Here is a 12,725-nt window from a genome sequence, read left to right as displayed (position 1 = left end):
AGCACACCTGTCCTTCTGTTCTTCAGAACACACAACAGACCTGGGTTTTCCTCGAAGTGCCCTTCTATCCTCCTCCTGCCAGTACACTATGGTACCATTGGGAGGACTCCCCGGCCACCGAGTCAGTGGACAGCCATACCTAGGTGGCATCAGCGGACGGGCCTGCACCAATGGGACACATGTGAATCGAGGCTGCCCTGCAGCTGCAGTGGGCTACCCAGGCATGAAACCTCAGCAGCACTGCCCAGGGGAGCTTCAGCAGGTAACATAGCCCCTGGGCGGGTAGGCGGGCTGAGATAGGAGGGCATGGTTGAGCTGCCTTTGGGGGCTTCTCCCTTCTAGCCTCTCATGCCAGGCGGCTGGGCCAGGCTTCCTTTCATCAGCAAGAGTTCATCCTCCTGAAAAGTGAGCAGTAAGTTTCCTGATCCTTTGACCTGATCTTTTCCTTATTCTTTCCTTTGAGCAGCAGGATGACACCAACAGCCTGCTGAGGCAGACCCTTCTTGGCAATGGATATGACCCCCAGAGCCACCAGATTACCAGGTAGCCAGACCCCTCCTGGCCCTTTCTTTAATTTCCAAGCCCCAGAGCCTCTCTCTTTAGCTCCTCAAATCCAGTGTCAGTCTCACAGAGCCCCGAAGTGCTTCACTCAGGGTTCCTCAAATCTGCCGGCTTTGCTCTGCAGGGCCCTTACCCTATTGTCTGATTTTGTGTTTGTGGGTATGATTCCCTTTCATTTTGGGGGTGCGTAGGTTGCTTCTTTTCAGAATCCTTACTGGGTAGACCAGAAACAACTGGATTTGACCACAGTCCTAAACACATGATTCACATGCCCCACATGAGATAAAATGGAACAGGACTAGAACTAACGGTGGGATAACAGTGTGACGCCTCGTGATGCTCAAAGGAGCACCGTCCTTACCCATGGGAGCTCTGACCAGCTCTGACCCCCTCAGACACGAAGTTGCCAATGGATGGGGGAGGGTCCAGGCCCACTCTGCCCCTGATTCACTGCCCCCATCTGTTTTGGGCACTACAGGGGTCCCAAGTCTAGCCCAGATGAGGGCTCTTTCCTGTACACACTGCCTGATGACTCCACTCACCAGCTGCTCCAGCCCCAAGACTGCTGCCACCTCCAAAAGCAGCCTGCCACTGCGGGCCAGGCAGCAATGAGGAGAGCACCCGAGAGTCCTGGCCTAGAAGCTGCGTGGGACCCTCCATTTCACTCAGGTAAGCTGGGCAGGGTAGAGAAACTGAAGACGCTGGGGATGACCTGTCCAGTAGTGACTTGGAGGAGGGGAGACAACAATCTTAAAAATAGAGTTTGGTAGGAGCTCTCCTCGGGTGCTGGAAGGGAAGGCCAGGGAGTGGGGCTGGTGGACTCTGTGCTTCCCTGCTGAAGGTCTGGGAGGTCTGTGGGGCACACTAGGCCAGCCTGACACCAGTCTTGCCATCGGTGGTCCTCAGAGGCTGAGAGGAAGGACACCATTCCAGTTCAGAGGAAGAAGCTGTTTGGTCTCTGCGTTTCAAGGCCATTCACAAATTCTTTTTGCCTCTCATCACATAGGAACCTCTAATCACTTGCTTTGTTGGGTCTTGTCTCTTAATTAAGGAATAAGCTGCCTGAATCGTTACTAAGCCAAATTCTTACCAACATCATCATCCTGACTCTTCGTGCTTCTATAGAACTTTCTCTCCATGGGGCTTGGAGCCACTCATGCCACCCTGTCCCACTCTCCCTCTGTGCCGCCTCCTTGGAAGTCCTTGGGTGCTTGGTTAGGACACAGGCTGGTTAGAGGATTGCCTACTTTTTCTTAGCCTCCATGGTGTGCATGTCCCTTCAGACACAGATCCTAGACCCTGTCTCTGGGACATTACATTTTGAAAGTAACCTCCCAGAGCTAGACACAGTGCCATGAAAACTGGGTTAGGTCAGTCTGAGGGGAATGCATTGTGAGGGGGAGGTTTGCACCATACCAAAAGGTGGGCCAACAGCCTGAATCTGGAAAGATCAGGGCTTTCTTCCATGGGCTCCTCCGATTTGATCAGTATGCGAGCTCAGAGCTTGAGAGTCTCCACACTCCCAGGTCCCAGGCCAGGTGGCACATGAATAGCTTAAGGGGCCCTCCCCACATGAGTGAGAGTCCTTGCAGGGCACACAAATTCCTTGTCTTGGTTGTAGTTTTCTGTCCCTCCTTTAGGGCCAGTGTGACCAGCTCCCTCCACAGGTAGACTGGCCCAGGACCACTTGGTTAGTCTGCATTTTAATGTTTCCCACTTTCTTTCCTTGCCAGGGACCCCGTGCTGCTTGGGCCTTGTGCCAGTTGAAGAGGTGGACAGTCCTGACTCCTGCCAAGTGGGTGGAGGAGACTGGTGCCCCCAGCACCCTTCGGGGGCCTACACAGGACGGGAACCCGGGATGCAGCTCTCCCCTGGCCCATCGGTGCATGTGTCTTTTGAAACGCCACCTCCTACAGTTTAGGCAGAAGCCAATATTCCCAGACAGACTATATATTGTTTTTTAAAAGAGACAGAGAAAATTGGTATTTATTTTTCTATTATAGCCATATTTATATATTTATGCACTTGTAAATAAATGTATATGTGTTTTTATAATTCTGGAGAGACGAAATCCTCCCCCATTGAGGTGTGAGAGGGATAACAAGCCACAACATACCAGGTGTCAGCCAGGAGAGAGGAAGGCAATCGGCCAGGGTACGGACTCCTACAGGACCTGCAGCTGTAGAAGGCAGGGTCCTAGGCACATTGTTCATGAACATTATGAGGGAAAAGAGAGGGCCACAGTATGGCAGAGTGGAGACACCCTTGAAGGTGGCTGGATCTGGTGGCACAGGAAACTCTTCCTAAGATGCCCTGAGAACAGACTGAGACGTGTACAGCACTATAAGCATTAACAAACGTTCCAGAGTCAATAATCTGTGGCAACATATCTCTGTAAAAACAAACACTGTAACTTCTAAATAAATGTTTAGTCTTCCCTGTAACCTTCAACTGAGTCATGAATGAGTCAGCATTTTCTCTAGACGTTAGGATTTGGTCTTTGAATCACTGGAGAAAATATCCACTTGTGATGTTTCAGATGCATCAAGCAATGAAGTCTGGAATTGATAGCAGATGTTTTTCTTTTTTCTCTTTTTAAACACCGAACATCAGTTGTGTTTCAATGAATGCAGAATGCATCAATAACTGTTTACTCCAAGAGGGAGACATTGTACAATAGGCTAGGAGAAGTAGATTTGTAGTTCTCTTACTGCCTGGGCTTGAGGTAAAGCTTTGGTCATACCAGACGAATGAAACATCCTTTTTATGTAGATTGAAGACCAAATGTTTCTTCCAAAATACCATTTAGTTAAGTGCCATCTTACATGTGGTGCCTGACAAATTCTGAAGATGAACCAGCATTGCTGGGGGAGTTGACTCACTCGTTTAAAATCAACATTTACTTACTGTTGTCCAATCCAAGTATCATAGATTCTCTTTTGAAACTGAAATTTTAAAACGTTTATATACTAAGTGGAGGCTGAAGCTTGCAATGTCTTAACACGCTTTAACTAAGTTTTTGGTGGGTGGGAGGGTGTTTTCTATATTTAAGAAAAACTGAGTTACGGATGAAATGCTATTTGAGACACTTAATCTCCCTAAAATTGTGCCAGAATTTGATAGAGGAATCCGGGGGAGCTGGTGCACTCTGACTGTCAGGGTGAGTGCACCCTCTGCTGGCAAGAAGTAGTTCTGCACCTTCTCTTTCTTAGTCTTGCATCCTTTCCTCCATCAAACAGCTAATCTGAAAAAGAACTCTAAAACAGCATTTTTAGTGTATTGACACTACTGTAAGGAACATAAAAAAGGGGGGAAGTAGAAGTAAATTTGGGAAGGAAAGAAAAAAGACACCATGATTTCAGACACAATCTGACTTTGAGGGCTACTTCCAGGAGGGGTGGGACTAATGTTTCCAATCCACCTTTGTTAATTAATCCAGGTAACCTCAAGTCTGAGCTTTAAATCACTTACTATGAAAGGTTTTTTAAAATTTCCCTTTGTTTCTTCTCATAGAGGATCTAAGTTTATTGTTAAAGTTGATTGTGGTGAACTTTATTGAAGTGATATATAAAATACCTACTTTTTGCCCAGCCTTGGGCAAACTGAAAGATTTTAGCTCTCAAAAAAAAAAAAAAATAGCCCTGGTATCAATCAATCAACTAATCAACCAATCAGTACTTCTGAGGCAGGTTAAATAAGATAAATACTAAGCCAATTCCTGGCAAAAGAAAAAAGTTAAGATATCAGGCTTTTGAATGTTAGTCCAGGAAATTAAACAGTTCAGATATTCAACTTCATTGTATTTTGTATTTCTTGAGATTCAGGTCAATTAATTATTACACTTTTGAAAGTTTTGATTTAGTCTTCCATGGCTACATACATTGCTGATGGGAAAAGGAAGACCTGCTGGGTGGGAGATGGTGGGGGACAAAGGTCAGCTGAGGACCACAGACCTTTGAGGTCCAGAACCTTCTCTAATGGGATAGGCTGACTCATAAGAAGGAGGAACTCCTTCTGTGAAGTGGTGACCCAGGGGCGGGACTCATCCACTGTTTTTCTTTCTTTCTTTTCTTTTCTTTTTTTTTTCAGTGCCTCAATTCAATGATATTATAGATGACAATTCAAAATGGCCAAGTCATATTAATGACTGATCCACAAGTAACTCAGGGTGACATCTGGCTTAGTCCTCAGAGGTGAGGCTGCTCCCTGACTGGAGGAGGCAGAGAACAGTGTGACAGGGGAGGGGGCAGGGTAGCTTTCCAGCCACCTCTGCCCAGGCTGCACCTTGATGGTTTTGTTTGAAGCTTAAATTTCCAAATAATCAGAGCTAATACTTAATTACAGATTCAAGACATCAACTGGAATTGAGCAGAAATGAAAGTAAAGTTAATTAGACATTGTGTCCAACTCAAGATCAAATAATGGAGTGTTATCTAAATTGTCAAATCCCAAACACATTGGGCAAAGCCCTGAATATTGTTGCTCATTATTGTATTGTAGATTTATGTGGGAAGCAGTTCTTGCACATGATTTGAGCTACCTCTCTGGCTGGGTGTGAGGCGCTTAGACACACTGTGTCAGAGCCTTCCCCACACTGCCCCAGGTGCAAGGGCTTGTCCGTGTGGGGGTGTGACTGACCACTGACCTAAAAAACCAATCACTAACCCCGACCTTGGAATGCTGCCCCCTCGACCTTCATTGGATGGAATTTTCCCCTGAATTTTTTGTTCCCCAATAAAAGCTCACTCCCTGGCATGCTTCTCTCTCTCTTGCTGGTCTCTTGTGTAAACCTCGCTACGGCATCAGGTGGCTGGAGGCAAGAGCTGGGAGAAGCCATCTCTGAACTGGGCAAGAAAAAGGTAAATTGAGAGTTATGTGTCTTTAATTTGAACTCACTAGTTAATTTCTATGTTGCGAACCTCTAATATGAAGCTAGCGTGCTGGTCGAGTGGCTGAGATTTAGTCTAGCTCAAGGTGGGATAAAAACAATCTTGATTGATTTTACTCTTAAGATGAAATGTGCATAGAATTCTTGACACCACTCTTCCATATATTCTAAATTCACTCTTGCTACAATTAGAATCATTGAATTTCAGAGTGGGAAAGAGGCAGTGAGTTTATCCAAATTTCTCACTTGTCAGATAATAAAATGAGGCCCAGGAAGATTATGTAATTTATGGTTCCTGTGATGCAAATGGAATAGTATCTCCTGAAGAGTGTATTCAGAGACCAACTTTATCCAGTTGGGTGCTGGTTCTCATAACCAGCCCCATGATAACCCCCAGTGATCACTGCCTGGTATTCACAATCTACTCCACATCTTACCTGGGCAGGCCTGTGGGAACCATTTGGCAATGGTGATGGTATATCATATCTGCCAGAGACATCCAGCTAAGCTGTTCTCACATTCCTTTTTTGGAGGGGAGGGTACTGGAGATTGAACTCAGGGGCACTTGACCACTGAGCCACATCCCCAGCCCTATTTTGTATTTTATTTAGAGACGGGGTCTCACTGAGTTGCTTAGTGACTTGCTTTTGCTGAGGCTGGCTTTGAACTCATGATCCTCCTGCCTCAACCTCCCAAGCCTCTGGGATATAGGTATGTAGCACAGCACAGCTGGTTCCCAGATACTTGAGCCTCAGAAATCCTCTGGGTAAGATAATGTTTTTTTAACTAAGTCTTAGAGTTATTTTTAATACAATAATAAATAAAAACACTCAGAGTCATAACTAGAACATTTTTTTAAAAAAATGCTTGAAAGGCACAGATAGTTCCGGGTACACAGAGAAAGCAATGACAAGATATTCTCCAGTAGAGAAGCTACTATATTACAGATTTATAGTGATAGGTACAAATAATAAATGATTCTGTCCTCTTAAATGGGAATGTAAAAGGATCTTAGACAATAGGTCAAATGACCACCCTCTAAAAAATACTCTAACATACAAAGAAAGCAAATCCAGTCTATGTATTTTTGTGGGGCAGGTTAGCAGTCTAACCACAGGTTAGGAAGTCATGGCTTTGCAGAGTTGCCTTCCACATTTATGCAATACAAGTATTGCCTCCTTCACTTTTCCTTCTTAGTGACCAACTTATACCTTGGGACAGCCTCAACTAAGCTCATTAGTACAGAGTCATAGAGTTCAAAGTCTGAGTTCAAAGTGCCATGTTCTGTTACTAATTAGAATCAAGTGTTGGGGAGATCATTCTTCAATGGTTGCAGTCACGAATTTCATCCAAAAGATACTCTTAAATTAGTTAGAAATGTTATGCACAATTGAAAGTGAGGGTTACTGAGGACATCTGGAGAGATTTAAATCTATTTAATTTCTTCCTGATCGGTATCAAAATCAGCAAATGACAAGTCAAACCTATAAGATGATGGCATAGGACATAAGTAAGTACAGGGATAATTAGGATACTGATGGAGCTGAAAAAAAAAATCTACAAAGAAAATCCCCTGATTAACCATTTTGTATAATCTGCTCCTCTGCTCTGCTCAGAACTGGGGAGTTTGATTCAGGAAGCTGGTGTCTTTTCTGCTTTCTGCCAACCCAAAGCAAACTAAAGAGAGCTACTTTGCTGTGTCTGTCTGCACTTTCTGTATCCCAGCCCTCAAAGCACTGCTTTCTGAAGTCAACAATGCCAAAATTCCAATTTATATTTCTTATTCTAAGATATTGTTTGCAAATAGTTTCTTTTTCTCTTGTGTTCTCTCAAAGAATCTCTAATACAAACAAAGTTTATTTTCTAAGGATTCAAGAACCAAGAAAAGGAAGTTTTCTCACAAATTGTTAAATGATAGTTTTTCTTGCCAATGGTTAAATATTTAGAATACTGGAAAAACACATTTTCCTGAAACAAAATACATTACAGACACTTTCTGGCAACTCTGATATATGGCTTTCTGAGATTTCATATTCAATCCAGCAGGGTCTAAATGTCTCAAATGGTTCAGTGCAGTAATGATTAGATGTCGGGTACAGCAGACAGTTCTAAGATAACCAAGTTGGAGAAAAATTATTAAAACTACATAACAGGATCTGGGTTTTTATTTTTAGGTAAGTTGACTTTAACATAATAGGATTGTTGCAGGTGACAAGGAAACAAAAGTTCTGGTGAATCATGTCAGAGATCTTGGACAGATTTGAGAAAACAGCAGACCTAAAGGTTCATGGGGCTCATTTCATTCATTCTTTTGTGCAGCCAGAATGGGTGGGAGGATAAGACCTCCTTTCTTGCGCAAAAGAGCAATCTCTTCCTTTAAGGCTAAAATCCTTTCTGCCTGGGCTTCGACCAATTCAGCCATCTTCTCTCTTGCCACAATATCTGCTTTCCGAAGGCTCTGGAAGGCATTGCCCTGTTGGGAGAAAACACCTATCTGCTTTAGGCATCATTTGGAATGTAAAACTATCTGTTAGAAAGGCAGATCTCACAGTTTAAACAGTCACTGCTCATTACTAAGTTGAACCATAGGAAACCATGACATTCAACAGATTTTTAACCTAAAATATAGCAATTTCACATGGTTCCACCTTTCTGGGTCTTATGCCTCCTAGAGATAGGGTCCAGTAAGACTGAGTCTCCCCATTCTACTCATTACCTGCTCTTATGCTTGTTACTAAGTAGATGCTCAATAAAAATGTGTCTTCTCATCTAATCATCATAGCAACTGTAGCTACAGATTTACAGATAAGGAAACTGAGACTCAGAGAGACAGATTTGCTAACTGGCCCCAGGTTCTGTGTTTTTAAGGGCTTGAAGCAGGGTAGAAACAAGTTGCCTGAAACCAAAAGTCCATGGTCTTTCCATTACCACTATATACCACTGTAACCAAGAGGAAATCCAAATAAACCCTTTTCCTTCCCTCGCTGTTAGATTACTTTAGAAACCACTAATTTTGGAGGTCATGTAGCTGAGCATTACATTATTAGTTTCCTACTAGTTTGACTGCACGTAACTCCTCTGACTGAAGCCCACTAATGACTTGAAACAGTTGCCTTTCTCTGTCTCCTGTTCTCCAGCGAAAGAGGCATTTTGCATCTTTATAAGTAACTCTGAGATTGCCTATTCTTGGGATATGAACTGAAAACACTTTTGTCATAAAACTTACTAATAAGTAACCTTTTTCTAGATTTACAGAACCCAGGACATCAGAGGGTCCTCAGATAACATCAAAATGTAGGCCAAGGACTTGCTAACCTTGTTCTTTAATTAAAAATTGAATAATGTTTAACTTGCAGGGAAATAATATGTTTATCCAAAAAAAAAATATAGGGAGATGAAGTTTGATTATCATCGCAAGGATGTTTCGGCAGAAAAGAGAGAAAAAAAATGGTGAGCCTGGATGCGTGACTCCGTGCAGTCTTCCTGCTCAGTGCCCCTGCTCTTCCTTTCCCCTACAAAAACCCTTTGCACCCCTGACCCTTGAAAAAACTTATTTCCTCCCCACCAACTTTTATCTCCCGAATATCGGCTTTTGAGTAGTGAGCTGTCAGACTCAAGTCCAGTAACACTGTGGCAGACCTTCACAGGAAGGGGCTGCCTAATACCCTTCTGCCTCTTCTCTCTTGCTCACTTTTATTTTAGAGACTGTGAAAGCTAAACACCAATCTCACCTAGTTTTTCTTTCAGCTAAGAGTGGCTAAGTGGATGTAAGCAGAAAAAGTTTTGCTTTCTTTCTTTGCTTTTTTTCTTTTCCTGGTGATAACTAGGGATTAAACCCAGGGTCTTACTCCTGCTAGTCAAGCACTCTACCATTAAGTTACATTCTTATCCCTACTTTTTAAAATTTAATTTTGAGACAGGATGTCACTAAGTTGCCCAGGCTGATCCTCCTGCCTTAGCCTCCCAAATAGCAGGAATTCCAGGTCATGTGCCACTGTATCCAGAAAAATCTTTGCTTTCTTATTAAAAGAGACTGGCACATAGATATGGAACAGAGCTTAGAAGCCATCTTGTGACTTTAAAAAAAAAAAAAAAAAACACTGACAGAATCACTGAGATACTGACCTTGACATCACAGACTCACTAAGCCAAAATACAGTCATCTCCTTCCAGACTTCTTGTCAAATGAGAAGAAAAAAAAAATGTCTGCCAAGTGTTTAAGTCACTCTCAATGAAACTTTTGATTACTTGTGCTAAAAGCATGACTGATATGCCAACTCATGCCCTATCATTCCAGTTGGTAACTTTACCCCCATTTTTCTTACCATATTCAATCAAATTTTGGCTTTTCTTACTTTGATATGTCTTTTGACATTTACTTTTTTCATTACCAAATACCTCCACACTTTATTCCTAGATCATTATTGTAAGAAGCAATGGAGTCAGCTTTGGAGGCAGATACACTTGGGTTTAAAAACTAACTTAACTATGCATTATCTTTGAGAGCTTGAGAAAGTTATTTAACTTCTCTAAGCTTTGAAAAGTAGTGTTTTGAGGATTAAATGAGATATCCAATGTAAAGATGCCTTACATGTAAAGACATATTAAGTAAAAAAAATATAGATTGGTGATTTTGTTTCCCATTCAACTGATCTCCTGCCTCTGAGCTTTCCTTTTCAATGCATATGGACTTAAAAAAAAAAAAAAAAAACACCAAGTCAACCAATTTTATTGGCTGCTTAGTCCATGAAGATTTTGTTTAGGCATTGATTTTCTCAAACACTGCCTTGATTCTTCACTCAAAAATTCTTCAGTTTGGATAAAGGGCCCTTGATATCCAAATTCTAGTCTTGCTTCCATATCTAATCTCCAATTATATTATACCTCCGAATCCTTATTCATTCTCCACAGGAAGAAATCTTCCTCCGTTGGAACTTATGTTTAGACCAATGATTCTTAAACTCTGGCATGCATCAGAATCACCTATAAAGTTTGTTAATGTGCAGATTGGCAGGCCTCCCTTTCCACTCCTTTCCACAACTCCTGACTCAGTAGCTCTGTGGAATCAGGTTCCTAGAGAGCAAGGCTTGAATTGGGTAAACTTTCATTAAAAAGCATCTACTTCATTCTGTTTAAATACTATGTTAGGCTCAATAAATATTATAGAATAGCAAGTTGAAATCCATACACACAAAAAAAGTAGCAAGCATTTTGCAAAGGAACATGCAAGTTCTCACAATTTAAGATGCCTGCTTTAGATCAAATGAAATAACGATATTGGAAGTGAATGTTTACCATTAAACTCAGGGAGTGTATTGGTATCCTCATTTATTCCTAAGTAACCTCACCTTTCTAGGAGCAAGGCAAACCTTATAGATTAGTGCTTATATAAGTTCATGGCACCCAGGAGACATCCAATAAAATGAGTCCTTCGAGAGCCCCGCTCTAAGGTGGCTAATATGAACTCAGCGTCCTCAGGGATGCAGGGGGCCTGGAAATGGTCCAAGATCAAGGTCTGTTTCAATTCCAGCATGCGACATTCTTGTGAATAGTCACCTTGGCAGAGCTCCCTCAATTCTGAAAAAGGCTATGAAGAGAAGGAACATACCTGCTGGTTCTGTAGTGTATTCAGCCGAGTATCAAGCTTCTTCTTTTCAATGCATAAGTCATTCATCTGATGAAGCTTTTTGGTGTGTTCTTTTGTCTTCATCATTATTTCCCATCGCAGTTGAGCAATCTTTTCCTACCAGGGCAGGAAGAAACAAAATAAATTAAGTGAATAAGAGAAAAAAATGTCCAGATTTGGTCAAAATCATCAGGCAAAAGGAGTGATATGTACATATGAAAATGTAATCAGAACTGGGTGTGATGGCACATGCCTATAATCCCAGTGGCTCTGGAGGCTGAGGAAGGAGGATCAGGAATTCAAAGCAAGCCTCAGCAACAGCAAGGCACTAAGCAATTCAGTGAGACAAATAAAAGACAAAATAGGGCCAGGGATGTGGCTCAGTGGTTAAGTGCCCCTGAGTTCAATCCCTAGTACCCCCCCACAAAAAAATGTAATCAGAAGCCAATATAAAGATGTAATCTGCAGTAATGGTGGTGAGTCTGTTCTTATTAAACATAAGAAGAATGTAGGAATGCGCAAAGATAAAAGTAAGTAAAACAAGATACAGATAGATATCCCTGTATCATTGAATAATAATATTAGTGTGGATACTGGTACTTACTACAAAAAAGGATGACAATTTAAGCAGAAAAACTCCCATTTAGTGCCCTTTCCCAGTCTATCTCAGGTAGGTGGTTTGAATGGCCACATATCTATGTGTGTAATGGCTCTCTTCTGTTCTTGAGTTGCTTCAAAAAATTATTTTACATTGCACATATTATCTCCAATGTTCCCCTGATAGGGACCAGTTCAATTGACATGAACACCTAAACAACTTGCCTCTTCAAAGTACTGTGATCAACCTCAGATTGTCAAAGATAAGACAGGGTCATTGGACAAGACAGCCCTAGGAACCTTTCCTTCTAGCCTATCTGCTGATAAGAGGAGACTGGAAATTAGACAAGCCATAATGATTTGAGGGCTTATAAAAACTTCATTAAAAGTCCTGTCCTGAATCAAGCTGGAAGTGGGGTACCATCTCATCTCATGGATCAGGGAATGATATGTAGATATTAACATCTTCTAAGACACCATAGCTACACAGTTGATGCCTTTTACAAAACTTATTATTTAGATGTGTTTTCTAATTTCCAAATTAGAACAGCATACCAAAACTATGCAATAATACAATGAGGAGCATCAGAAGATAGCAGTTCCATTTCTAACACCTTCAGGGCATTTACACTTTAAAATAGGCCCCAAAGTAGGCCCTATGATTTTTTTTTTTGGTGTGTGTGTGTGTGTGTGTTTTGCTGGGGATTAAACCCAGGGGCTCACACATGAGGTAAGCACTCTACCACTGAGTAGTAGAATACTCAACCTATTTTATTTTATTTTATTTTACTTCATTTTATTTTGAGACAGGGTCTTGCTAAATTGTTAAGGCTGACCTCAAATTTGTAATACTCCTGCTTCATCCACTCAGGTAGCTGGGATTACAGGCATGTACCACCATGCCTGGCTTGTCCACGGTCTTTTATGCCAGTTTGCATCATATTTATATTCACTTGTACCCTAAAACCATTAGCATAGATACTAGAAGGGAACAGAAGGAGTTAGGGTGGGGCAGAGGCTGTAAATGGTCCCCTGACTGGCAACTCACTCAGA

The 12,725-nt window shown here is 42.0% G+C and overlaps 2 protein-coding genes across 6 annotated transcripts in view; one reads left to right on the top strand and one right to left on the bottom strand.

Moving 5' to 3' along the window:
- Nucleotides 1-3,005, top strand: part of Boc (BOC cell adhesion associated, oncogene regulated) — a 77,855-nt gene extending 74,850 nt beyond the window's left edge. For all 5 annotated transcript variants that reach the window (XM_058572876.1, XM_046425247.2, XM_046425250.2 and 2 more), the window contains 4 exons: nucleotides 27-262; nucleotides 467-543; nucleotides 1,040-1,230; nucleotides 2,295-3,005. In XM_058572876.1, the coding sequence (XP_058428859.1) occupies nucleotides 27-262; nucleotides 467-543; nucleotides 1,040-1,230; nucleotides 2,295-2,482 (692 nt within the window). In that variant the 3' untranslated portion in view covers nucleotides 2,483-3,005. The remainder of the gene's footprint in view (nucleotides 1-26; nucleotides 263-466; nucleotides 544-1,039; nucleotides 1,231-2,294) is intronic.
- Nucleotides 3,006-7,596: 4,591 nt separating this feature from the next.
- Nucleotides 7,597-12,725, bottom strand: part of Cfap44 (cilia and flagella associated protein 44) — a 115,603-nt gene continuing 110,474 nt past the window's right edge. Inside the window, exons 34-35 of the mRNA XM_046425256.2 lie at nucleotides 11,058-11,192; nucleotides 7,597-7,922 (exon numbers count right to left, since the gene is read on the bottom strand). Of these exons, the coding sequence (XP_046281212.1) occupies nucleotides 7,749-7,922; nucleotides 11,058-11,192 (309 nt within the window). The 3' untranslated portion in view covers nucleotides 7,597-7,748. The remainder of the gene's footprint in view (nucleotides 7,923-11,057; nucleotides 11,193-12,725) is intronic.

Source organism: Marmota monax, unplaced genomic scaffold, assembly GCF_021218885.2.
Source record: "Marmota monax isolate L192 unplaced genomic scaffold, Marmota_monax_Labrador192_F-V1.1 WCK01_AAM20220418_F8-fsc00119, whole genome shotgun sequence".
NCBI classification, from domain to species: domain Eukaryota; kingdom Metazoa; phylum Chordata; class Mammalia; order Rodentia; family Sciuridae; genus Marmota; species Marmota monax.
The sequence above is the reverse complement of the archived record's forward strand: the minus strand, read 5'-3'. Positions and strand labels throughout refer to the sequence as shown.